Consider the following 26,824-nt stretch of genomic DNA (forward strand, 5'->3'; position numbering starts at 1 on the left):
CCAGCACAGAGCAGTGCAGATCTCCGTCAGCAATTCCTCGCACTGAAGTGATTGCAGATTGAGAGGGGACTGCAGAAAGACAAGCAAAGCCAAGCCTGTGCATCTGGGTTAAGCAAGGACAGCACTTCCTATGTCCTGCAAAGGCTGAAGGAATTGGTTTGGGTGGATTTGGAGCCTCCAGGGCTACAGGCAGGGGAGGTAACCTGTGTGGCAGGAGGGCCAACCCCATGAGTCTTTCCTCTCCCTTTGGCTCTTTGAGTGCTGTTTTTCCTTACTCTTAGGGAGAGAAGATGGATATTTGGGTGCAAATTTTTTTCCATCTATATGAAACGTTTGAGTGACGTTATACAGAGTTCACTCAAGATGAGCAGCCAGGCTTGTTTCCCACTTTGCTGAACGAGACAGCATTTCCAGGGAGGAAACGTCATGAGGTCAAAGATGAGAGGTGGTATTGGGGTTTGGCTTGACTGCGCAACAACAAAGCTCTAGGAGCTTTTTTACTTTCTGGTATTGACAAAGTATCCAGATACAGGGCACAGCTCTTAGGAGCCAGGGTAGGCTGAAAGCTGAAGTCTGCTGGGTGTTGTGTGGCTTTGCAGAAAGCAACTGTCCCGGATACAAAAGCTTTGTAGGTGCTCATGAACAGTATTGGCTCTCTAGTTCTTCCATTCTCTTCCAAAAAGTTCAAACTCAGCAGCGTCTCTGGAAGATCATAGAATAACACAGTTGTTTGAGTTCAAAGGGACCTTCAGCTCCCCTGCTGTGAACGGGGACATCTACAGCTCAGTCAGGTCTGTGACCACGGTCTCTGGCAGGACTTCAATGCAGTGAGTCCTTGTCTTGTTGATCAATGACTTCCCCATCTCCTAGGCTCTCTGCACACTGGCCGGAGCTCTCCACCCCCAGGGAGTGTTCCTGAGGAGCAGCAGCAGATCGCTCGCCAGGGCTCCTACACCAGCATCAACAGCGAGGGCGAGTTCATCCCCGAGACCATGGATCAAAATGTAAGTGGGGCTCGTGGGTTAAATGCATGTGGGTTGAAGTGGGCACACTGCATTCTGCACCGCGAGCGTCGTTCTTGCTTCTAAATTGCCTGTGGCCCTCAGGACAGATTTTTCCTCTGGGCTTAACATGCTCCAGAAACGTGATTTCTAGGAACCCTGCAAGCTAGCTGTGGCGATGACTGCAGCACGCTCTGACACTCCAGGTAGCACACATGCACACCAGCTGCCAGGCCCTCATGGCCACGGCCTTCCCGGATCCTGGGATGACAAGGGAGTGTGCCAAGCAAATGATTGCCCGCGATTGCAACAGCCTGGGGATGTCAGCAGCTCTCGCTGCTTCCCATGTGCTGTTTCTGCCTGAGCTCTGGCTACAGTCCTTGGCTCTGTCTGAAGAGTCTCAGTGTACTTTTTTTGTCTCTCTCCTCCCCCCGTTTGTTGTTTTTTTTTTTCTTTTCCCTTATTAAGCAGTTTGTATGTCTCAATCCCTCAGTAATAAAAGAGTTGCTAGATTTAATACAGAGTGATGAGCAGAACCTCTGTCTCAAATCAGTTCCCTCCATAAAGGGGTGAACTTAGAATGGTCACTGACCAGGAAGAGCATGTACCTCCCTCTCCGTTTGCATCTCTGCTCAAGCTGTAGCTCCAAAGAACTTAGGATGAGTGGCATCCTGCACTCTGTGGGCTATCTGGTTGCAAGGTTCAGTTTTGCAGTGCTCTTGGAAAGAGAGCATCAACTCGCAAGAGGGATCTGGAGGGACTTCAGGAAGGCACTGAGCAGGGTTGCTCACTTCAGTGGGCTGCTGTACATCTCCCAAGTTCTTCCTTGGGGGAATGCGTGCCTCCTGCATTCAAGGAGCACTCACTGGCTCTGTTCTTGAGTGTGGGTGGTGCCAGTGTTTCCATGGCAAAGCTGTGTTTTCAACAGTTTATTCTACAGCCATTAATAAAATGAGAAGTCACTCCGGGTGAGCCTTGGCAGCGTCGGAGTGCAGATGTATCTCGTGCTGCTTGCAGCCAAAAGCTGGCTTTCTATTGTTTCCACATGACTTCCAAACACATTTAGGAGGATTAAGACAAAGTGTGTATGTGCAGGAGGAGGGCCTGCTCGAACCCCCTGGGGTGTAAGTCAGCACAGTTGCGTTGATTGTTAATGGTGCTCCATCAGCTCTGCTCCTGATGAAGGTTCCCAGATGCTCCCCCAGCATCGCGCCATGGGTGGCCCACTGTCTTTTCCGAGAGGTGGATGGATGTGTGCACTGACAAAGGCAGGAAAAAGGACTTGTTTCTTTCCTTCATTTCTCTCCTCATTGAACAGCCGTAGTTTTTCCTATGGATTGCCCTCAGAATGTTCTCGGAGTGCAGCTTTCAAACATACCTGCTGTAAAACCACTTGCAAGGAGATGCTTCCTGCCTTTTGGGGGTGCCTCTCTGCAGGTGATGTAACTGAGGTCTACATAGAATCGTAGAGTCATTAAGGTTGGAAAAGACCTCAAAGATCACCTAATCCAACCATCGACACACCACACCATGCCCACTGACCATCTCCCTCAGTGCCACATCTCCACAGTTCTGGAACACCTTCAGGGACAGTGACTCCACTACCTCCAAAGGCAGCCTGTGCTCAAATTTCTAGTTCTGTTGCCAGGCTTTTAAAGAATGCTGAGTCTGCGTCATCACTCAGCATCTCTGCTGGGAGAGAGCTGGTGTGGTTGGCAGAGATGGGATGGGGGCTAAGCAGGGACCTTGCTCCTCTTTGGCTGCTGCGCTTCGAAGTATGAGGCTTTGGAGTAAGATCTTGGGAAGCAGAGGAAAATCACACTTTCCAATTGGGACTGCCAAAACAATAAGAGCTGTTATGACAACCGCTCAAGGAGGTGTAGCACAGAAACAGCACATGGAAATGGAGAGGCAGTCCTGTACATGGGGAAGGAGGAGTGGCTGGATTCGGGAGCCAGGAAGGGATAACTCCACGTGGTGCTCAGCCATCCTCTGCTCTGCTTTCCCGGCAGCAAGCTGGACCCTAGGCTGGCTCTGCGTGGAAGTGCTCGTAGCCCTTAGGTTTACCACTCAACACAAAGCCTCTATTGTTATTAGCCAGCTATAAATAATCCCGTCCAGTACAATGTCTCATCCAGGAAGCAACACAAATGTAGCTTTTGACTCACTGAGCTAGTGAGAGCCAAGCCGGTTCCTCCAGCCAACAGCCCTGACGATGCTTTGCTTATCACTGGAGGTGGAGGCTGGTGTCGTGTGCCAGGGGGAGGCAGGAGTCCATGGCCACGGTCTTGGCTGTGTGCAAAACATCCACTTGGCCTTGGGCACACTGTTTGTGTCCTGATTTCATTTTTTTCCTTATGAATACTTTGAGCACTTTGTCTCTCATTGATTTCTCAACATGCTTAGAACATCAGGGTGCCTATTAGCTCTACCTCAGCTTCCCTGCTAGCAAGTAGAACAAGGAGAAATGGTTTCAAACTAGAGGAGGGGAGATTTAGCCTGATAAAAGGAAAAGGTTTTTATTATAAGGGCGGTGAGGCACTGGCACAAGTTGCCCAGAGACGTGGTGGTGCCCCATCCCTGGAGACACTCAAGGTCAGGCTGGATGGGGCTCTGAGCACCTGATGGAGCTACAGGTGTCCCTGTTCATTGCAGGGGACTTGGAGGGTCTTTGGGGCCTTTCAGGGTCCCTTCCAACTCAGGCGATTCTATCATTCTGTCAAATGCAATTGATGATAATAATAATCCAAGGGAAACATCATAGATGAATTTCTTGTGCAAAGAAAGCTTGTTAGTCTGCATGTCTTTTCTTGTGGGACCAGGATCAGATGGTGAAAATCAGCTGGCTTCAGTGGAGAAACAGCAGATGTTTATTAGTAGTGGAACTTGAAGAGTTGTATTCTCATCTGTTACTTTACTGGTTTTCCCTTTCCTTTCTCATCAGATGCTTGAAGCTTTCATCAGCCCCGATGGGTCGATGTCTGGGAGCTGCCAGTCTCTGGACAGGTCTGTGGACAGGTTAGTTGCATACCACCATGCTCACAGGTGCTTCATTATGATTTAAACTGCAGTAATCTTAGCTGGACAGAGTGGCTGGGGATTTGCAGGCAGCCTGCCTCTTTGTGCCTCAGCCAGACCCCTCTTTCACCCCTCTGTCTTTCTGCAGTCACTGGGTCAATACTGCCTTATCCTCTCTCTGCCCGTCTCTGGGCATGCTGTCTGCTCTCCATTGACTGCTCATACATTTGGCAGCCCCTGGGTGCTGCCAGCAGCCACAGATATGTCAGTCAAGGCGCTGAGGACACCAGACGAGCAGTGGCTAAGTTTAGCTTCTCTGCAGGAAGCAACTGGGACACATTGTACTGAGGCAGGCGGCAGCTCAATACTTAGCGCGGCTGGTCCAAGCTCACACGTGCACAGCGACTCTACATTTGCTGCTGTGCATGGCAGGCTGTATAAAGACACAGTGTCCTTTTGGGAAGCAATACATTTATTTTTTTTAATCCACATCAAAGGTTTTCTTTTTTTTTTTATTTTATTTTCCTCCTTTTTTTTTTTTTTTTTCCATTGCTTTTGCCATGCAGCACCAAGGCTGTGTTCCAGCAGGTCTGCGTTGTGTTGATTTGATTGTGTGGCGTGCTTTGGGTTTATGACTCTGTGCACTTTGGATGTGTCTCAGCATTAAGGTCCATTTCCTTTTTGTGGCTTTTAATATTTTCCTCTGATGTATTTGCTCATTGTTACAGATGCATCAAATCTGATTTCTTTGTGTTCTCAGCCTCTATGCCCCAGTTTTGCTTTTTGCATAGACTTTGCTGCAGAGCAACAGAAGCACAGCTTGGTTGTAATGCTTTTTTTGTGAACTGAGAGAAGAGCATTAGGCATGTTGGCAAGAGAGTCATGTGTGCATAGCTGTGTTCAGTCATTGGGTCTGGAGAGCTGGAAGGGGCATGAGGAGGGCTGTATTCTTCAAAGGTAGGAAAAGGAGTAAGCGTGAATATTTAGCACACGTTGCCTTGTTTGGAATCAGGAGGTAAGCTTGATGATCCTTTTGGGTTCCTTCCAGCTCAGGATGTGCTGTGATTCTGTGATTCTGGAAAAAGCATAGCTGAGTCCTTGCTGCTAATTGTGTGAGATGGCATTAGCCTCCAGAGGGCAGAGCTAGTCACCAGGCACAGAGACCAGTCTGACACTAAGAGAGAACACAGTTAATGCCTCCTTCTTGCAGCAAAGCTGCTGCGATCAGATTTGGCACAGATAGATTTCAGTTTCTATTACTATGTCCATTTATTAAGAGGAAAGAAGGCAGATTGGAAAAGCTGCCTGTCCAGGTCAATTCCCTGACCCTCACAGAATCTGGAATGAAGTCAAGATGATCATATCATAGAGTCATAGAATGGCTTGGGTTGGAAGGGACCTCAAAGATAATCATTCCAACCACGGGCAGGGTTGCCAACCACTAAATCAAGCAGTAGATCAGGTTGCCCAGTGCCTTCTCCATTCCATCCTTATGCAGTGTTTTCCCAATATCATTTGCTTAACGTATTTGAAGAACTTACCTGGGATCAATGAGCCTGCTCCCTCCCTCCTGGTGCACTCAGAGAATGTGTGTGCACAGTGGTGGTGCAGACTTGCTTGCATGAGGAATTTGGGAGATGATGGTACAGAAAAGAGGAGACATGCATGAATCAAACACTGTGGATAACCACTCATCCACAGCAAATAAGCAGTGTTCACACAAATGAGTGTGTTCACATCGAGGCAAGAGGAACGTGCAGCTTTCCTTCTGTGCCATCTGGTGTGTAGGTGTTAGAAAAAGCCTTCAGTCTTGTGAAGACTGAGGATGAGAACTCAGTTTGGTGGGCAGGGCTGACCAGTCATCAGTGCACCTTACTGTGTAGTCTGGGCTTTCTGCATGTAATCACTCCTTAACTAATTTCACAGCCTTTCTGATATAATAGAACATATGTATTTTTTTCCCCATGCAGCCCTCCCTTTACACAAACCCCTGTTCCTGGAAGGAAGAGTCATCCCAAAGACGGTCTTGATTGCATGGGTAAGTATGGTTGGAGGTTTGGATTTGTTGGAAGCCAGTAGTTAAGAAAGAGAGATGCTACTGCACAAAAAGTAACTAAAAACAATCAAGCAAATCATTTCTGCTGCTTAGGTTACACTTCAGAAATGACCCAGCAGTGATTAAACATGAACGTTTTGTCAAAGCAGAAGACCCAGAGCATCAGACACAGACAGGGTTCTCCTTGCCATCGTTAACTCTTGTTGGCTCTGCAGTAGTGGTAGCACTGAAGGACCTTCAGGTCTCGTTCATAATCAATTTACAGCAACAGCTGTTTAAACTGTGTACTCAAGCCCCTGAAATCAGTAGATGTAAGGAAATAAAGCTGTTGCAAGACCAAAGATGAGCTCTGTGTTGGAGGAACGTGCTGGGTGGGTCTTGCTCTTGGTTTTGGAGACAGCTGTGAGGTGCTGAGGAGCTGGAAATAGCCATGTGGCATCACGTTTTGTTTCTGAAATCAGGATACTTACTTAATACACAGCAAACCAGAGCCCAGACCCTCTTGGGAGTCATACCTCTTCCACTTGGATTCATAAGAGGCAGAATCTGTAACACTACATTGGGTAACTTGCAAGGATCATGGATTACTGCTTAATCCCCAGCAAACATCCACCTGGTTAAGTCATGGAAACTGTGACACTGTCATGGCTTTCAGCATTTTGAACGAACAAATGGCAGCCAGCCTCAGCACGGTCACACACTGCTGGCCAGGGGCAGCATTTTGAGGCTGAGCTGTAGAGATGAAGCAGTCTGTCTGCATCGCCGAAGTTTAATACACCCCAGTGGTGTGGGAGGCACTGTGCTTTGAGATGTCACTCGGTGTTGTTGCTCACACGTGGCTCGCTGAGAACCTCTTGACCCGTCCTTGCTGCTCTTCTTGCTGACCATATTTCAGCCATTATGTGCTGCTGTCATGGGGAAATAATGCTGCAGGAGGCCGAGGCCAGGCCTGCTCTCCCAGGAGCGGCTGCTGGCCCCAGGCTAAGACAAACAAACCATCAGCACGGGTTGTGTCATTCCAGTCGGATGGAGGAAAAACAGGAGGTGAAAGATGGGGGAAATGACAGATATTTTCATCTCAAGTTATTCAGTGCTACCAGCAGTGGCTTCCCGTGATGCTTTTATTTAATTAAAATTAAAAAATACATTCTTATCTTGTGTGTCTATCCACCTCTTATGGTCTCGTGTCTAATCTGTACTGCGATGCTGTTTTACTTTCTATATGTACTAAAGCCCCAGTAAGGATGAAAGCTTGGAGGGTACAAATTGATCTCCATCTTTGAGTCACATCTGGGAAGAAATACCAGGCAGAGATACCTGCCCGAATGCTAGATACCTGCATTTCTCTATAAGCAGCTGATACAGAGCAGAGATTTTGGTGTTGGGTCTGACCCTGTCTGGAAGTTCTGTTTCCATGCTCATTTTTATGTTTTCCATGTGCAAAATAAGACGTTTAACACTCTGTCTTGGAAACCAGACATGTTCTGTGTTAATCCCCTGCCTTGTATTTGAACAGTGTGGGCCAGAGTCCATAAAGTCAGTGGTTAACCTCGGTTCCTTTATGGGGACCAGGAGTGGGGTGTCTGGCCCTTATTTTCCACTCACACTATGTGACTGTGGTCAGATCTCAGCGAGCCATGGGGAACTCCTGGCTCTGCAAATAAACGTTTTGTTACCTTGTGTATCCCCACAATTCAGCGTGAAGGTCCAAACACTTTCCTTTAAGAAACACTCTGGGCATTTGGTGTGAGCTGATCTAAGAAACATCTGTTCTTTCCTCCTGCCAGATTTTGACATCCCAATCTGTGAGAGGTTTGGGAAGGGGGGGACCTTCCCGAGGCAGTACCACCTCTCCCAAAGTCGCAAGGACTACAGCGATGGTAAGAAAATGATGGAGGGCTGGAGAGAGAGGTGCTCAGTCCAGGATGGGAAGTGCAGGATGCTTGTACCAGTGCCTGGGGGTGGAGAGATATAGGAGGGAGAAGAAGGAGAACAGAGTAATTTAGGATTTGTTTGTGTATTCTAAAAGGTGAAGAGCTTGTGGAATGTTCTTAAGAAGCACTGAGTGTCTACAGTGTCAGTGCTCAGCATCTCTTGTGCTTATGCCTGGTGTTTTAACTTAGCCACATGGGTGAACAGCTTTTCTTGTTGCTGGCGATACCAACCTTTCTGTTCCCCTAAATTGATTGAGGATGCTGCTTTGTTACTTTTGAGAGGGTTTCTCCTGGCAAATGCAGGGTAGCAGTGTCTGCTCGTGGCTGTTTGAAGCTGATGAGCTCTGAGCTTTGGGATCCACTCCATCACCTCTCTGCTGCCCCTCCTTTCATTGTGTGAGACTGCAAGTGGTGGGAAACAAAACTGAATACAGATCAAATTCCCATGGAAAAAAAAAAAAAAAAAACAACACCAAAACCCACCAAAATCCATTAAAAACCATTAAAGCTATCCTTGTGCAAGCAGTTATCACAAGATCCACTTGTGTGGCCATTTGTCTTGTGGTCTTAGGGGATGCCTGGGATAATTTGAAGCGTAAATCTCTGCCCAATCAGAGTTTAATTGTGATGAAGAACTAACAAAACCTTACGTATTTAAACTGTTGCAAACCTCTCTGGAAACATTCTGTGTTATATGCAATCCTGGCTGCTGCTACCAGCTCTTAAATTGAATTAGTGTTCACAGGGCTTCGCTTCAGTTTCATTAAACTGGTCTTGTTTAGTTTGAAGAGGTGCATCGTATGAGCAGCAATGTGAGGAGATGGCAGTAGACAGATCCATGCTGGTGTGAAGATTTTGCCATAACTCTCCCCCTTTTCTCCTGCAGGCCGGAGGACTTTCCCCAGAAGTTACTTCCCACAGGAAAACCTTTTCCAGCTTGTCCCTTCCAGCCGGACCAAGAGCTTTACTGGGGACAGCAAGCTCAGCACTTTGCAGTACGATGAGTACAGGCCTAAATGGTGGAACAATTGTGAAAAGGGTCTGCAGGTCTTTAGCACCTCCCCTACCAAAGCTCGGAACTGTAAGTGAACCAAAGCTTTTACTGTCTCAATACATTTCAGTCACAACACAAATTGAGACCTACTGAGTTACCGGGCATCAGCTGAGCTAACCCTGTGTGAGGTTAACCAGGCTGGAGGTGGCTCTGGGCAGCCTGGTGTGCTGGCTGGCAGCCCTGCCCATAGCAGGGGGTTGAAAGTGGATGAGCATTGTGGTCCTTTTCAACCCAGGCCATTCCATGATTCTATGATTCTGTGAATGCACTCTTACGCCATCCTCAGCAAGAGGCACGTTGTACTGCCTTGCTTTTCAGTGGGGAAGATGAAGTCTTCATCACTGTACCTTACCTTTGACAGGAGTAGAGTGCCTGCAGGATCAGCTGGTTTTCATAGCTGGCCAAGTTGCAGAAAATTGCTTGTGCATTTCACTCTGACTGTGTTCATACAGCAGAATCGTCTGGGAGATTTGGGATATGGGAACAAATGGCTCTGGAGGCCACCCCTTCCTTGTCTTCCTTTGCTCGCAGCACCCAAAAATGTTGCAGGCACTGCTGGTGTTGCAGGATCAATGTGATTAAAACTGATTGGTCTCAGTGCCCCTGGGAATGGATGGCTTGCTGTCCTCCAGGACAAGTTGATGGTACAGCTGCCCTGTTGAGAACATTGCAGACCTGATAAATGGACCCTGATGCTGAAGTCTCCCTGCTGTGCTCTTTTCTCATTCCTCTCCTCTCTGCTCTAGCCCTGCAGGCACCTGTGAACTGGAGGCTGGGGAAACTGCTTGGAAGAGGAGCTTTTGGGGAAGTTTATCTCTGCTATGATGCTGACACTGGTCGTGAGCTGTCAGTGAAGCAAGTGCCATTTGATCCTGACAGTCAGGAGACAAGTAAGGTGAGTATGAGGGCAGCACTGTGTTCTGTAGCACGTTGCAGGATTGTGGCTGGAGGATGGAGGTAGAGGTGGCAGAGGAGTCTGTGACACTGACAGAAGGCAATGTGTGCACACTGTGTCGGGTTTGCTGTCTTTGGAGTGATCCCTGATAGCATGTGGCGCCAGTCACTTTGTCTGCCTCCCTATTTCTTGGTCACGTTGGCTTGCTATCCCAGATGCCATCTATCAGAGATCTGCCTGCTTTGTTTCAGCCTATTTGCTCCACTCACCTTCTTCCCACCTGGGGTGCTGGGTTAGCTTTGTTGCTGGCTTTGTTCACACCTTCCCACAAAAAACTCCTTGAGAGCAGTTAAATGAATCCACCTCTCTCAGAGCCATCTGCTTGTGTCTCCCATCCATCTCTCTGCCGGTTCCTCAGAGCAGCACTCATTTCTGAGCCTTAAATGGCTGTTGCCTGAGTAGGAAGCTTCGTATGTGCCATGAAAAGTGTTGAGTTCTGAGCAACGTTTGGGTAATGCTCCTGTTGCAGACAGGTGTGTGTACCCGTTCCCTTTCCCCATGGAGCCTGTCTGTTTTGTTGCAGGAGGTGAATGCCTTGGAGTGTGAGATTCAGCTGCTGAAGACGCTCCGTCATGACAGGATAGTGCAGTACTACGGGTGTCTGCGGGATCCAGAGGAGAGGAAGCTGTCGATCTTTGTTGAATACATGCCAGGGGTGAGTGCAGTGCTAAAGATTGTCCTGAGCTACGGAGAACAGATCTGGACTGCCTTGAGTTGGGTGACATTTGGATCTGGAGTTAAATTTGATGGCTGAGATGCGCTACTATAGCTGATAAAGCAAACAGCAAACCAAAACAGTGCATCTCAGCATCCCTAGGACTTGACAAAGTGTAGATCGAGTCAGACATCGTGGTCAAGACCCTCAACTTGTGATGGGTCAAATCTAAAGCCCCGAAGGCAGGTCTTAGGTTTGAGTCCTGGAGCTGGGTGTGTTCACAGTCTGGAATCTGATCTTGGTGAATGTGGGATGTGCTCCAGATCTGGTTCCAAACACTGGCCTGAGCCCATCCTTAAGCATTTATTACAAATCCCTGCAGGACAAGTTATTAGTACACTGTCCACCCACAGCTGTCACCAATTATTTATGGCTTTCAGCACGTGTGTTTTATAAACAGTGTTATTTGCTTGCAAGTCTTCTCCTGTTCAGAACAGAACCTTGTGTTGGTAGCATTATCCAGCTGAGCAGGAGTGGATTACATTTGTGTTTTTGCTGACGTTGGATTAAACAGCCATAGGGAAATGGAAGATCAGGAATCTTTGAGGGAATCTGAGCATGGGCTCTAAAATGCATGCAGATGAGTTGAACATCTCTGTTTGCAAGCATGCAAGTTACATCAGCCATGCAGACAAAGCCATTGGCTGGTATAAACCAGTGTTACTGTTTACACTGCTGGAGGATCTGCTCTCCGCAGTCCTGCCTGTCCAGCTGGATTCATTCTCCAGACTGTGGGAGAATAAACCCTTGTTTATACAGGCCTTGTTTGTAAGGTCAGAAGGAGCTATGAAGTCATCTGGTCACAAAGGATTTTGGTAGTTTGTAAATGTGCTAGAAGCCCTCCTAGCACATCTTGAACACGAGCGATCGCGTGGATGTCCATGTGTTTGAGCACCTTCCAAGAGCCGTCCTCTGTCTCTCCCTAGGGGCTGGCGTCTCACTTCCAGGCCTTAAAATGAGGCTTGGACCCAGAAGAGTAAAGCTCCAGAGCTTCAGCAGTACCCTTGCTGCTTATTCTGCAACATGCTGGTGTTTGTTAGCAGTCAGGAAACCAACACTGGATGCTGGGGCAGTGTCCAGCAAGGCTGGAAGTTGAATGTTTGTTTTTTTTTGTGATAAACCAGAGCTCTGACCAAATACAGATTGACTTTAGTGCCACAGTGACGACTTATTTCACAAAAGCAGCTCAGGGCTTTGCTTTCCAATGGCAGTGGAAATAGATTGAGTTCCCAAACCTTGCAGGTCAGCAGCTCTGTTTCTGGCTGGGTTTCTGATGATACACAGCTACCTTGGTAAAATCTTTAGGAAGTGAAGCTTTAGTGCACTGTTAACGTGGCATTCTTACAGTCACTGCTGTTAGGTAGCTGACTGTATTTTGTGTTGTGCTCTGTAGAGTGCAGGAAGGGGTAATTTCACAGCATCACTTCAGCAGTGCTATGAAAGGGAAATTAGAGGCACAGGATTGCAGCCAGCCTCCACAGAAAGCCAGAATAGTAGCTGGGCAGAGCAACAGCAGAGATGGGTGAATGTTGAAGAGCCGAGACAGTCTGAGTGACTTGGAGCACAGCATCCTGCTGTTCCCACAAGAGGAAGACTTTGGCAGCCTTGGATCAACTGTGCTGCAGGACAGGTAGAAGAGAGGATGAGTTTCCCTTTACACTTTCTGCTCAGCCTGAATGCTGGAGGTGGATTTAGGTGCAACCTCTGGTACTGACCCCCAAATTTGCTCCAATTGTGACACAGTGAGAAATATCCATTTTAAGTCAACAGAAAATACAGCTAAAACCAAGGGGATGATCTCCTGGGGAGGATGGATGTCTGCACCCATGCTTCTTTCCCTTTTTCATCAATAAAATCAAACCAGTAAGAGCCTGCATGCCTAGATCAGAGACTCAAGGCAGGGTGCACATTGTCTGATCGTGTTTCCCATGAGGCTGCCCTCCTTACAGCAGTGGGTAATCTATGCTGTAAGGAGCCAGAGAAAGGCTTCGCAGGAGACTTGGCCCTGAGGTTGTCCTTCTCCATGAGCTATTGGTGGAGTCTAGCCACTAGAGGGAGGAAAAGATCTGTGCTTTGTGTTGGCAGAGAGTAGCACTGTTGGCCGTCAGAGGCCCTACCACTTTTTCCATTGGAATGTGGGACACTGGGGACAAATCTTAGCTGTGTTCAGCACGTTGTGAATTTTTATCTTACTGTTTCTACAGCTGAGTGTTTTTTTCAAGCTGAGAAATGTAGCGGTGAGGCAATTTCAAAAAGTCCCTGTGACTTGATGCACCTGGCTCTGCTGGACTTCATGGCTGCTACGTGTTGTTTCCTTGTGCAGGGCTCCATAAAGGACCAGCTCAAAGCATACGGTGCTCTGACTGAGAACGTCACTCGGAAGTACACCAGGCAGATCCTGCAGGGAGTCTTCTACTTACACAGCAATATGATTGTCCACCGGGACATTAAAGGTGAGCAGATCATGCCAGGAGGCTTCTTGATGCTTGCTTCACCCTAGCATCCCTGTGGCCCAACATCATTCTTGTGCAAAATACAGTGCTGGGATGTGGTATTTTTGCCCCAGCTTTGCCTCTTGCCTTCAACAGTTTGAACCATGAGAATCTTGCACGAGCAGCTAAAACCAAATTCTTGTTCTGTCTTTCTGCCTGGGATCTCACATTAAATACTCTTACTGTTCGCTGTCCGTGCACCCATCAGATCCCTACACTTCTAAAAATCTGGTGCAACATACCCAAGAATTGGGAGACCGTGGCAATCAGAGGGATCTGAGGCTCTGTTCTGTTGTCAGGGCATGGGGAGGATAATTCATCATCTCACTGCTCACTTCTGGGGAATCTGCTGACTGAGGGCCGGTCGGAATCAGCCCTGCTGGACCGCATCTGCCTTAGCAGAGTGAAATTTTGTGTACCACTGAATGCAGCCCCAGCATGGCCCTTTGGGCTCTCTCTTGTGCTTTTTGCCTGTGCCCTTCCTGCTGTCCTCACTGTTGCTGCTCAGCTAGCTTGCTGCTTCATCTCTTGGTGTTTTTGTTGTTGCTTTGTATCCCTAGGTGCCAATATTTTGAGAGACTCTGCTGGAAATGTGAAACTTGGAGATTTTGGGGCCAGCAAACGCATCCAGACCATCTGCATGTCTGGGACTGGGATTAAATCTGTCACAGGAACACCATACTGGATGAGCCCAGAGGTTATCAGTGGAGAAGGATATGGAAGGAAAGCTGATGTGTGGTAAGGAGTACACTACAAACCCCACTACTACCATTTAAACAATCCTTTTGGGAAACTGCAGCAGGAACAACAGGCATAGCTAAGTGTTTGGAAGACAGAGCAATGCAAAGGATGAAAATGGGAGTTGAATGTTAGGATTGACTGTGGGATGTGAGTCGTAGCTGAAGGTCTCCAAAGGAGAGCACTCAAAACCACAGCTTGCCTGACAGGAGGTCCTGATAGGTTAGGGCCATATGTGGCTCCAGCCCGTAGCTGTTGTTTCAGTCTGAAAAACAGACTGATTACAAAGTTTGTCAGAAGAGCTGTTGTGTTTTGGTTGCCCTGATTTTAAGTTAGCTGGATGCAGCCTCTCAAAGTCAGCTATCAGCTGTAGGATGAGACGTGCGAATCCTCTCTCACTGTGGGAGCAGTGAGCCCTGTGCATAGTGCTGCCTCAGGCCCCTGTCTGCTGTCTCACCCCTGCCTGTCGTTGTTGTTGCAGGAGCGTGGCCTGCACTGTGGTGGAGATGCTAACAGAGAAGCCGCCGTGGGCAGAGTTTGAAGCCATGGCAGCTATTTTTAAGATCGCCACCCAGCCGACCAACCCCCAGCTCCCCGACGGCGTCTCCAGCTCCTGCCGCAACTTCCTCAAGCAGATCTTTGTGGAGGAAAAGCGAAGGCCGACGGCTGAGGACCTGCTGAGGCACCCCTTCGTCAACTGCGGGCTCTGAGCCCTGGCTGGAAAGTACTGACGGGAGGGGGGATGGCCGCCAGATCCACGGCCCTTTTGCACTCTGCATTCAGACCTCAGCACTGGGCCATCCTGGTGGTGGCCCCACAGGTCACTTCTTGCTCGTCACTACCTTGGTGGCCGCTGCCTTGTTGAATTTTGAAGCCACGCACGGGACGGTCAGAGGCTGGGGATGGTGGCCACCACCGGGAGTGCAGAACAGGACTTCCCGGACATCCCATTTGTGTCAGCCTCAGAGCGAGCAACCTCCTGCCATCAGCAGTGCTGCGGGGCATCCCCGCTCACCAGGTCACTTATCTCTTGGGAAAAGTGCATTGGATTCATCCGTCCCCCTACCAGCAACCGCAGGACCAGCGCAGAAAGCAGATGTGCATCACTGCTCCCCACAGAGAAACACACCAGGCTTCTGCCAGGCTAGAGGAGATGATCCTCAGACTGCAGAGTTGGGGGACCCAGGTGTCACAAGGGGGAGGGAACCCGTCTGGAAGCGGCAGCATTTCCAGCGGTGCGGCGTTCAATACTGATCTGTGCCTTAAGCGGTTACAATCAAGGAGTGATTTGTGCTCGACTCGGCACGAAGTATGGAGTCGGGCACAATTAGCAGCAGCCATGTTGACAGTGTGTGTGTGTGTGTGTGTGTGTGTGTGTGTGTGTGTGTGTGGAGCTGCAGGAGGGACCCCTAAAATTAGACAGAGAGGAGCTGCTGGGTGCCCACCACTCCAAGTGGCATCAGCCCTGCAGGAGAAAGTTTAAACCACAGTTGGGTTCCAGTCTCTTTGACCAACACTAGTCTGCTGGAAAACCTTCAGGGGGTAAACACAGGGTCCGTGGAAGCCAATGAGTGTTTCAAGTTCTTGATAGGACAAGGGGGAATGGTTTTAAACTAAAGAGGGGAGATTTAGATTAGATATTATGGGGGAATTCTGCATGATGAGGGCGGTGAGGCCCTGGCACAGCTGCCTGGAGAGCTGTGGGTGCCCCATCCCTGATGATGCTCAAGGCGTGGTTGGATGGGGCCCTGGGCCGCCTGATGTGCTGGGGAGGCTCATGGCTGGGGACTGGATGGGCTTTAATATCCCTTCCAATCCTTCTATGATTGCATGATGCCACAACTCTACAAAATCTGCCCCCTTTGGAAGGCCTGGTCCCCTGGCTCATGTGTGTATGTATGTGTGTGTGTGTCTGTGTATGTACACATGTACATGTATACATGCACGTGAGTGTGACTCGCTCCTCAGGTGCCTTTGCCTTTTAATTTTTTAAAACCCTCGCAGTGTTCTGATGTACAAACTAGGAAAAGAGAATGTAATATTATGCCATGTAAATTTCTTTTTTATATATATATATTTTATTTCGGCCATAGCGTGTGAGAGCTCTCCGCGCTGTCTCACCGTGTAGCGTAGAGAAACGTTTTCCTTTCGTCGGGAAAAGGCTCCAGTGTGATATTGTATATCATCTTTACCGTGTAGCCTATACATCTGTATAATTCCTTCTTATTGGGCCAGTTATCAGTAGGCAACCACTGTACATAGGGAGAGCTGTGCCAGGGCATGACGGGGCCTGCAGAGCCCGGAGTGATCGCCCTGAGCATCCAGGGCTGGCGGCTGTACCCCAATAATGAACCCGTGCGGCTCGGATCCCTCGGCTCTGTGTGGCTTCGTGTTGTGGCTGTGCCTTGTGGGAGCCTGGGGACCTTAGGGGGTGGGCGGGCAGAAATTCGTGCAGTCATTAAGGTTGGAAAAGATCACTGAGATCACCAAGTCAACCCAGCCTAACCCTCCATGCCCACACCCCTCAGTGCCACATCTCCATGGCTCTGGAACACTTCCAGGGACACCTCCACCGCCTCCCTGGGCAGCCTGTGCCACCGCATTACCACTGTTTCTGAGAAGAAATTGTACTTAATATCCAACCTGAACCTACACTGGCACAACTTAATGCCATCACATCTGATTTTATCACTGTTACCTGGGAGCAGAGGCCAGCCCCCTCAGCACAGTCTCCTCTCAGTTGTAAACAGCACTGAGGTCTCCCTGAGCCTCTTCTCCACACTGAACAACCCCGGCTCCCTCAGCCGCTCCCATCACACTTGTGCTCCAGACCCCTCACAGCTCCTGCTGACACAATCAGGATGCCGCTGACCTTCTCGGCCACCTGGGCACACCGCTGGCTCAGCTAACACCCACAGGTCCCTTCACTCTGCGCCAAGCCCACAGCGGTGCATGGGGCTGTTGTGACCGGCGTGCAGGACCCGGCACTCAGCCGTGCCGAGCCACATACAGCAGCCCGCAATCCAGCACCGACCCCTCTGTAGGGCCACCGACCCTCGGACTTTGTTGTCAGCACGGCGCCCGCCCCCCTCTGCGCAGCGCAGCGCAGCCCGTCACTGGGGGAGAACGAGGGCGGGAGCGCGGGGCGGGATCGCGGCGGCGCGGGGCAGCGCAGGCGGACAAGATGGCGGCGGCGCAGCCGGGCGGCGGGGCGATGAGGCGAATGCGGGCGGTGTTGGGGCACCTGTCGGGCACGGGCGACGTGAGGGCCGTCCCGTGTGGGAGCCGCGCCGCGGCATCCGGTCCCGAAGATGTGGTGGTGGTGCACGGACGGAGGACGGCCATCGGCCGGGCCAAGCGAGGAGGCTTCAAGGTACGGCATGGATCCCCCAGCTCGAGGGGCGGCGTTCGGGGTCACCTCACGCTGCGACCCCGTGGGTCGAGGAGGAGAGGCGATGGCGGGGCGGTTATCAGCGCTCGCTGCATGCTGTTAATCCCGCGTGCTTGTAGGACACCACGCCCGACGAGCTGCTGTCTGCCGTCATGACAGCTGTCCTGCAGGACGTCAGTCTGCGGCCTGAGGCGCTGGGAGATATCTGCGTTGGTGAGCGATGGATGCTGTGTGGGGATGGCTTTTGGGATGCCTCTGCCTGCTGGGTACTTGGGGGCACGAAGGGGTGAACGTGTAGCGTTACAAAATCAGGACATCTGTCTGTCCCATCGAGGGGTTGGGCTCCGTCCTGCTGCCCCGTGGCCCCGACCACCGGCTTGGTGATGTTAACATCCCTTCAGCATCCCACCGGGTGGCAGGGCAGTGCAACCACTGACCGGGCCCATGTCTTTGCACCCAGGAAACGTGCTGCAGCCGGGAGCTGGAGCTTTGATTGCGAGAGTTGCACAGTTCCTAAGGTAAACTCTCACCTCGTTGAGGTTCCTTCTCGGGTCTTGGCTACAGAGCAGCACTGGGTCACAGGCTGCGATGAGGCAAATCACCTTTTGCCCACAAATCAGACTTTTATCGAGCGTTTGGAGAGCACTGTGCAAAGAGGCATTCCCTTGCATGCATATATTGATAACCTATTAGGAGCAGCAGTGACTGAGGTGGTATGGGGAGCAGGACCTGCTTACAGAGCGCTTTGTGAAGGTAGACCTGGGGGCATTGACACAGAGCTGCTTGCAAATCAAGTTTGGAAATCATCGATGAACTTTGCTTTCTCTTGGTGCAGGACCAAATAGGTCAACAAATGCATAATGGGATCTGTCTTGAGCATGAGGGTTAAAGTTTAATCAGGTGGCTTAATGTTCTCTCGAGGGGTTTGCTTTGTTCCTTGCTTCTTGGTGCTGAGTCTTTATCTTGTGTTCTAGTGGTATCCCAGAGACGGTGCCTTGCTCCAGTGTGAACCGGCAGTGCTCCTCTGGGTTACAGGCCATTATCAATATAGCTGGTAAGTGCATGGAGTATTATGGGCCCTCAGGCTAGAGTCCCACCCCAAGTGCTTATGTATCCCATTGATTTGTCCTCCAATCTCTCCAAGCAGTAAAAACAGCCATAATGTCTTCTGCTGTTAGGAGTTATCAGTGGATTGTTGGTGGAATGCTTTTATATCCCTGCAAAGCTGAGTTTACCCTTCCAGATGTGACTTGGTCTCCTGAAGATGAGATCTGCCATACATTCCACATCTAGAAGGGTCAGTCCTGGCCTCACCACAGTATCATAAAAGCAGTGAAGGGACCTTTAAAGACCTTCTAGTCTAGCTCCCTTGCAATGAACAGAAACTTCTGCAGCTCCATCAGGGACATCTACAGCTAGATGCAGGCCAGGCTGTAGTTGGTCTTCAGCCATACCACCTCTTGACATGGCAGCCAGGAACATGGAGGGAATGCCCCATTCAGGTGTAAGGGATGTCAGCTTTTCCAGATCCACATCCAAACTCAGAGTGCTTTTGCTCTTGATGATAATAAGAGTGCTTGTGCACTTCTGTTACAGGTGGCATCCGAAATGGGTCATATGACATTGGCATGGCTTGTGGGTAAGCATATCTTTTTATGGCACTTGCTTAGGCTTCCTGAAAGTAGTGCTATGTCCTTCTGCTTGTGCATGAGGAGTTAGAGATCCCTTCCAAGCAGATCTATGTTCCTCCCAAGAAAGAGATGCTGTCATTCAGAGAATGGATCTCTGAAAGTCACCTAGTCCAACCTCTGCTCAAGGATATCTTGCATTTTCCAGGGATATTTTCTTCACAGCTTGCTCTTTATTAATGTATTTATGTGGCACAGAGTAGAATTCAAACTCTCTTCCCATCTTAGGCTTCATGATCTGGGTTGACTGTACACAAGCTCGTTAGTCTAAGCGGTGGTTTTATATTTAGATGGTAATATTGGGTGTTTTCAATCTGCTCACTCACTTGTAGGTCAAAGACCATGGGATCCACATCTGAAATTCTTTGTGTTGCGAAATGCAAATGGCACAACTCGTTCATGTTTCTTTGTCATGGGTTGCTTAATACTTACATTGTTATGCTGCCAGTGGGTTTTTAAGCTGTACCTGGCTATCATAGAATCACTGACTCACTAAAATTGGAAAAGACCTCTAAAGTAATCTAGACCAACCATCCATCTACCAACTACCAATATTGCCCACTAAACCATGTCTGAAGTCCCACATTTCCATGTTTCTTGAACACCTCTGGGGGTGGTGACTCAGGCACCTCCCTGGGCAGCCTGTGCCAGTGCCTGACCACTCCTTTGGGTGAGATTTTCCTAACACCCAACCTAAACCTCACCTGGCATATCTTAAGGCCGTTCCTTCTCATCCTATTGCTGTTATGTGGGAGAAGAGGCCAACCCTTACCTCACCACAGTCTCCTTTCAGGCAGTTATAGAACCTTGGGTTTCTCATCACATCTGAAGACAAGTGCAAGGATGGTCAGCAATTCCTTCCTTGGTATAGAACATGAGAAATTAACTGTTGACATTGATACGGTATTGTATAGCAAAACAAAGACCAATTTAGTCTGTTTTAGTTTTGTGCTATAATTGTATATTGATGCTTGAAGAGCTTCTGCCTTGGGCAGTTTTTATATACTGGTTGTGTTTCTGTAGGGAGATAGGGAAGAATGCTGTTGAGTAACTGAGTTTTGATGGGTCAGAAATGGACAAACATTAGAAATGGAAGCAGCAGTAGTAACTTCAGCTCTTTCCTGTGTTTAGTGTGGAAACAATGTCCCTCCGAAGTGGAAATAATCCTGGTGACATCAGCTCCAGCATGATGGAAAACAGCAAAGCTCGTGATTGCCTTATTCCCATGGGGTAGGTACCAAGCAGTTCCATGTTGAGAAGTCTGCAGCTAGCTTCAAGATTGAAGCCACTGCCTGTAGCTTGGGTTGTTCTGGCAGAAGCCAACTGCAGCATCACTGGTTGTGTCATTGGATTCTTTTTGCTGATGTTGTTTTCCCCAGAATAACCTCAGAAAATGTGGCAGAGAAGTTTGGAATTTCCCGAAAGAAGCAGGATGCCTTTGCCTTGGCTTCCCAACAAAAGTAAGTGCCTTCTATTTTATCTTTTTAACTTTTGGTTAAGGAACAGAGATAGTAAAACAGATTTTAAAAACCCAACAACAACAAAACATTGCTCCTCCCGTAAGTAGTTAAGTATAGACTTCATCTTGGCTTTCAAAACTTGATGCCATGGAATCATTAGGGTTGGGAAAGACCACTGAGATCATCAAGTCCAACCATCGTGTCCAGAGTGGTGTGCTAAGGAAGCCAAAGCTGCACTGGGAGGTGTGTGTTCTTGCAGACACATCACTAGACATACAACTTTGAGCACTGAGTGCACCTGTATTTATTATAATTTAAAGGATACAGCTGTCATGGGGTTTCATAGTATTTTCATAGTGGCTTTGGCTCAGTGTCATTTTAAACTGAACATGAGTGCTGCAGCAGAAGGAATCTTTCCTAAGAGGAAATATTTGAAAGCAGCTGTTTGTAGAGAACTGCTGAGCTGATATGAGTGGCTTCACTGTGCTGCAGGTGTTTGGCTTCAAGTGAGCCCAATTCTGCCTCCAGTAACCTTTCTCTTAAGTTAAACCATTGCCAAAGTAAGCAGACTCCTGGAGTCCCTGGGGCTTGTGGAGGTGGGTGAGACATAAAGCTAGTGGCATCAAAGAGTTAATCTGACTTTCAGAATCCTGTTTGAGCATCATCCCGGTCCAATTATTTATCTAATACAGGAAACCACTGCTCAGGCCAGTTAACCTTTACATTCTGGCTGTGCTTCTAAGGAACTTGGCATGCCAGGCGTTCTCATTGACATTGAACTGATAGCACAAAAGGGTGTGTGAACATGATCCTCACCTCTCACCTGAGGAAGAAACAATTTTCTGGCCTTTGGCTCAGGATGTCTGTGGGCTTACTGAGCTGTCCTTCAGCTCTTACTCCACCTTATTTGGAAATATTAAATATTTACATTTTATGAATTCAAATTGAAAAGGGATCTCGCTCAGAAGTTATTTTAACCTTCTGTGCTTTTCTTTTAACAGAGCAGCAAAAGCTCAGCAGATGGGACTTTTTAAAGCTGAGATTGTCCCAGTGAAGACCACTGTTATAGATAACGAGGGCCACCAAAAGACAATCACTGTGCACCAAGATGAAGGGGTGAGGCCCTCCACGACCCTGGAAGGTTTAGCAAAGCTGAAGCCTGCCTTCAAGGAGGATGGCAGCACTACAGCAGGTCAGCTCTGTTGTTACATTGCTGTCATTCCCCTGGCTTGCCTGCCTTCCCATACAGAGTGCAGGCAGAGGAGGTGCTCATAGATTTCTTCCAACAGGTAACGCCAGCCAGGTCAGCGATGGAGCGGCTGCCGTCCTGCTGGCAAAGCGCTCCAGAGCCACGCAGCTGGGACTGCCCATCCTGGGAGTGCTCAGGTCCTTTGCTGTGGTTGGAGTCCCCCCAGACGTGATGGGCATAGGGCCAGCCTACGCCATCCCTGTTGCTGTGCAGAAGGCGGGTAAGGAACCGGCCATCACTCGCACAGTGTTCAGCACGAGGCTGAGCCACACTCTGACTGAAATCTGAGGGGATTTTGCTAGCAGCCAGAGAAACAGCTTACATTCAGAACCTTGAAAGAGGTCCTAGGATCACTCTAATACTATTAACTTCTGAGTCATTGTCGTGTGCTCACCTTTGAGAAGCTCAGGATTAAAGCCCTGCACACTCACAATGAACTGTTAACATGTGGCACGTGACTTAGTGTTCACATAGTGCTATTTTCACTTAGTGCTTTTTTCACTTAGCGTACCTACAGTGTGTGTGTGTGGTTTGCTTGTTTGTGTTCTGGCTTTCTTTATAGTTTTGGCATCTGACCCATGGAACAGGCTTTCCTCAGGTTTTTACCATACTCACAGGGTTAAATAGCTCATGATTATTCTTGTATCTCCCTGTCATCACTGTGGTTATAGGCTTGGCTGTACTGTCACCTTTCTGTCTCAAAATACTCTTCAATCCTTAACCTCTGTGCAAAGAAATCAAATTTAATTGATGTCTTTTCAAACTCAGTGATAGGATACCAAGGGCTGTGATGTTTTGCAGTCTTTAGATACTGTTATACATAAACATGCATGTGAATGTAGACACCTCATGGGGAGCCAGGGTCCTCTCCTTTTGCTGCTAGTGGAGTAGAAGTAGAATTCATAAATGAAGACTTCAAGTTATTCCCTTTGATGCAAGTGATAAGGCAAAAATATCTTCTAAATCTTTACTTTTCTGAACTGTAGGTCTGACTCTGAATGACATTGATATATACGAAATTAATGAAGCCTTTGCAAGCCAGGTGAGTGATCATCATCACTTTGAGCCATTATGTTGTTTTGAAACGTTACCTTTCACTTTGGTCTCAAAATTAAGATTTGAACTTGTTCCATGTATTACATTTCTCTGGCCAAATGTTAAGAACACGTACAGGCTACTTTCATTAAGTAGAAATAAGCAGGGCAGTCTATGTAGCTTAGGATTGATTAAAAAAAATAATCAGACGACTCTCCACCAAGTATAGAGAATGTGAACCTTACGGTTGTATCCTTACACCAACTTGGGAAGTTGCTGTTTCACAAGGGCTGTGATTTGTAACTGGGTGATGTCAGCGTGTTGCAATTTCAGCATCCTTAATGAAATGAAGAAACTTTGCTCGTGTCTTCCACAAATATGTGCCTTGCCTGTTGAAAGTCTGTGGGCTCATTTGAGATGAAGGTTGATAGGTTTAGCTTGCTTCATGTGTTTTGGCTTTGTGACGTAGTTCCCTGCCTTCCAGGGTCTAGCTGATGCCAGGCTGCTAAAACCTAACTGCTTAATACTAAAATCCTTTCAAAGCAGCTGACACAACAGTGTGGGTTTTATGTCAAAGAAAACATAATCGAGCTAAGTTCATTTTGAGCACAGATCTTTGGAAGCACCTAGACCTGCCTAGGACTGTCAGCCCAGCTCTTTGTGTATGGAGGAGATCACCAGTCTGCTCTGCAGCCCTCTGAGCTCTCTGCTGCAGGAGAGCTGAGAACTAACAGGTGAGAGCATCTCTATGAAACAATCCCCTGTCTTTACAGGCTGTGTACTGCATTGAGAAGCTGGGCATTCCCCTGGAGAAGGTCAACCCCCTGGGAGGAGCAATAGCACTGGGGCACCCGCTGGGCTGCACTGGCGCTCGTCAAGTTGTCACTTTGCTCAATGAATTGAAGCGTAGAGGGAAAAGGTGAGCACCAAACAACAGTACTGGCCTTCAGTGTATCCAGAGGTAATTTAGGCATGGCATTGGTTTGGGTTTTGCCCTTCTCCCATTGCTTTGATAGCTTTGAACATGGAGTTAGAATTTTATGGTGACACTGGAGAGCGGTGGATAGCTGGAAGTTATTGGATTTCTTTTCTTGCCAGGTGGTACAAGCCTGATGTTTATCCTAATTCTCTGTATTCTTTCATTTCAGAGCATATGGTGTTGTATCAATGTGCATTGGAACCGGCATGGGAGCTGCAGCAGTATTTGAGTATCCAGGGAACTGAACTCCAGCATACTGACAGCCCAACACAGCAGTTCATTCTCTGCCTTCTCCAGTACTAGCAAATGATTTGCACTCTGAAATCAAGTGGATTCGGGTTTTTGTTACTAGATTTACAAATTTCAGGCACAAAGTACAATGAATCATACGGGGCTGATGTGCAAGTGGGAGAATGAAAACCAGCACCTGCTTCAGAGCTGAAAAGCAACCTAACGAGAGAAGGAATGAGTTCAGCTGAAGTTCAAATATAGGCCCTACAGTGATGATTATTAACGAATACTTCTAATCTAATTCATCTCTTTATTCTGTGAATATTATCAGTGTAGTTCATTGTACTCTTTCCTTGTACGACAAATCTAAAACTGCTTCCCAAAATGAAAATGTCATTGCAGAGGAAATGGCCTTCCTAGCGTTTTCTTGAAGAATTCACCATCTTGCAGGAGGTCTGGCAAGGCTGGTTTTGAAAGACTTCACGTTTCCTTGATAACCTAAGTGCACCTGCCCACTGTGTCATAACTTGGCTAATGTCTTAAAGCCTCCATATGCTGCAAGATGTACTTCAGCTTTGTATATTTTTCTCTTAAACCACACTGCTCTCAGACTTCCAGCGGGGCAAAATGGAAAGGGCAGAAAGTCATTTACCCAGGAGCAAGGTACAAACAAGCTGTTGGAGTGTCTGAATACAAAGGTGCTGAAGAATTGAATAGAAACCAGGAGTTTGAAAGTGGCCATTCCAGCTGGTCCAATGTATTTCTGTGAGCTTCTATGACTAACTTAGAAGACAAGTTTCAGCCTAATGAGTTATTCTTTATATGAAGCAGATTTCAGCACTACATGAACTTCGGCAACATCTCAGTACATCAGTGCTAATACTGATTTTGTCTTGTAAAATCTTAAATTATCTGTTCTCCTTCTTGGGAACAAAAAGATCAGTGAAATTCTCAGCTAATAGACTGAAAAAGAAATGCAGTAATCACCTTTGACACATTAGAAAGTTTAAATTTGTAACAGACTGAGGTTCTTTGTCCTGGATCTTGTCTTTGCACTTAATAATACAGTTGTTCTCCTGCACTATGTTTGCATTCTTTTTATTTTGATTGTTATTTGAAGGTCAGGACTAGCTAGAGCCATTTGATGTTCTTCCATTCCTGCATTAGTCTCACCCAACAGCTTCATATGTATTCACAGCTCAAAGATGGAATTATTTGTGGGGGTAGAGAGGCAGTAGTAGCTTCAGAGTCATTTGTGCACACTAAGGTTACTTCCTATGTACAAAGTAAGTTCTGCTTTAAAGCAGGCAGAAGGGAGATACCATCTTCTGTTCTCTTCCAGTGTAGATTGCAGCCCCTTCCTCCCCTCACTCAATGGGAGTAGAAAACAACCTGAGAAGTGGGAGTTTCAGTGACCTTTAGCTGAAGTAATACTAAAAACATCTGAAGAGATGTCTATGGGAACCATAGGCAAGGAAGGAATTAAAAGGCAGAAGGGTTTCTCTTTCCAATAGCTGAAGGGGCTCTTCTCAGTACCCCAGCATGATGAAACATACAGGAGGCCGTGGGAAGTTAAGTTGGCTCTGTGGCTTTGCTCATATTCATGGAAGGTGCTGAGAAAACAGCCCAGGAATGCTGTCCTGTTCCCTAATTGTCAAACAATGTTCCCTCCCCCCATAAAAGGGCAAAACAAAAACTTTTTTAAAGCAGTAGTTTCAACTGTAATTTGCAGCATATTTTGCTGAACACTGCTTTGGCCTAACAGTTACCATGGCTGGCAATTTAAAACATCATTTTGCAGAGCCTGGCTCTGCTGGTAATGATAAGCTTATCACAGCAATACAAGTCACAGCACAGGATAGGATTACGACTTTTCAAAGCACCATGAGTGGGTATTTTTCTCCTCATAACTTTTTATTCTGCTAAAATTTCAGTCCATGTGTAGCAGCTGAAATGAATGAAAGTACAGGCTCAGCTTATACTGGTTTTGCAGCTGATTTTTTACCTTGGCATTTGTCCCTCGTTGTCTTGCTTCAGTCAATACATGTCTTCATACTTCCCATCGTATGTTCCTTGTCCCCTGATCTGTAGCTTGCAAGGCTTCTCTCCCAGGATCCCAGTAACTGTCAGGATTGTTTCATATTCAGTGTCACTCCTAAAATGGAGAGAGGGAAGACATAAACCGCTACAGCCGGACCCATCTCTGTTTCAGGATGAGATCAGCTTCCTTGCAGAAGGAAAAGGAGAGACTAAGGAATGAGCTGTTCCTCATCACTAACACTTTCCAACAACAGTGTGGGACAGGGACCTGGCTTCAGGTTCATGTCCTCTGGCTACATAGGGAGTGTTTTAAACAATGCTAGTCTCTACCTCACAAGGACTGTGGGTTATTGCTTTCATCAGTGAAAGAGGAACTTGATTGCATTCCTAGCTGTGGAAGTCAATTTGAGTTAAAGAAATAACACGAAGCTCTCCTGAGGGAGCAAATTGTTGGGGAGCAAATGCATGCACTGCTTTGATGTGATGATGCCTTCCTGTGACAGACAAGTTTGATAAGTTGGTAAGTTTATCCCTCATCTTACTGCAGTTGACCGTCTACCAAGGCCAGGTTGTAAATGAACATCAAAAAGCTCCCAGCAAGTGTACTTTTAGGTAGAAATCTTGCAGCATAGTCTACTTAAGGCTAGTGTTAACCAACCACACTGAGATAATCCATCTGAAGTAGTTCTTGTCTTCTAAGAGATGGCTATAGTAAAGGCCTGCCTCTGTCCTGCCAGTACAAAATTTCCCTGCAGGAAGACCACTCGTTATAATCTCCTCACATGTAA

General features: G+C 47.8%; 3 protein-coding genes across 6 annotated transcripts in view; 2 read left to right on the forward strand and 1 right to left on the reverse strand.

The window, feature by feature from the left end:
- Positions 1–16,363, forward strand: part of LOC122159591 (mitogen-activated protein kinase kinase kinase 3-like) — a 68,559-nt gene extending 52,196 nt beyond the window's left edge. For 2 of the 4 annotated variants that reach the window (XM_042817349.1, XM_042817350.1), the window contains exons 8-17: positions 871–1,004; positions 3,946–4,019; positions 5,990–6,057; positions 7,863–7,955; positions 8,896–9,090; positions 9,810–9,958; positions 10,542–10,673; positions 13,057–13,186; positions 13,786–13,963; positions 14,445–16,362. In XM_042817349.1, the coding sequence (XP_042673283.1) occupies positions 871–1,004; positions 3,946–4,019; positions 5,990–6,057; positions 7,863–7,955; positions 8,896–9,090; positions 9,810–9,958; positions 10,542–10,673; positions 13,057–13,186; positions 13,786–13,963; positions 14,445–14,673 (1,382 nt within the window). In that variant the 3' untranslated portion in view covers positions 14,674–16,362. Of the gene's footprint in view, positions 1–870; positions 1,005–3,945; positions 4,020–5,989; positions 6,058–7,862; positions 7,956–8,895; positions 9,091–9,809; positions 9,959–10,541; positions 10,674–13,056; positions 13,187–13,785; positions 13,964–14,444 lie in introns of all 4 variants that reach the window. The other 2 variants (XM_042817352.1, XM_042817351.1) reach the window with 2 other exon arrangements.
- A 782-nt stretch (positions 16,364–17,145) lies between these two features.
- ACAA1 (acetyl-CoA acyltransferase 1) lies at positions 17,146–25,077 on the forward strand. The gene is made up of 12 exons (XM_042816865.1): positions 17,146–17,336; positions 17,474–17,567; positions 17,815–17,872; positions 18,329–18,408; positions 18,951–18,993; positions 20,174–20,272; positions 20,422–20,502; positions 21,504–21,694; positions 21,792–21,971; positions 22,738–22,793; positions 23,560–23,705; positions 23,935–25,077. The coding sequence occupies exons 1-12, from the start codon at positions 17,148–17,150 to the stop codon at positions 24,008–24,010; spliced, it is 1,293 nt and encodes a 430-aa protein (XP_042672799.1). The 5' UTR covers positions 17,146–17,147; the 3' UTR covers positions 24,011–25,077.
- DLEC1 (DLEC1 cilia and flagella associated protein) overlaps positions 23,574–26,824 on the reverse strand; it is a 39,201-nt gene continuing 35,950 nt past the window's right edge. Inside the window, exon 38 of the mRNA XM_042816863.1 lies at positions 23,574–26,151. Coding sequence (XP_042672797.1) covers positions 26,034–26,151 — 118 coding nt within the window. The 3' untranslated portion in view covers positions 23,574–26,033. The remainder of the gene's footprint in view (positions 26,152–26,824) is intronic.

The sequence above is a fragment of the Centrocercus urophasianus genome, unplaced genomic scaffold, assembly GCF_019232065.1.
Source record: "Centrocercus urophasianus isolate 14NV4802_14NV808 unplaced genomic scaffold, USGS_Curo_1.0 seq_16, whole genome shotgun sequence".
In the NCBI taxonomy this organism is placed as follows: domain Eukaryota; kingdom Metazoa; phylum Chordata; class Aves; order Galliformes; family Phasianidae; genus Centrocercus; species Centrocercus urophasianus.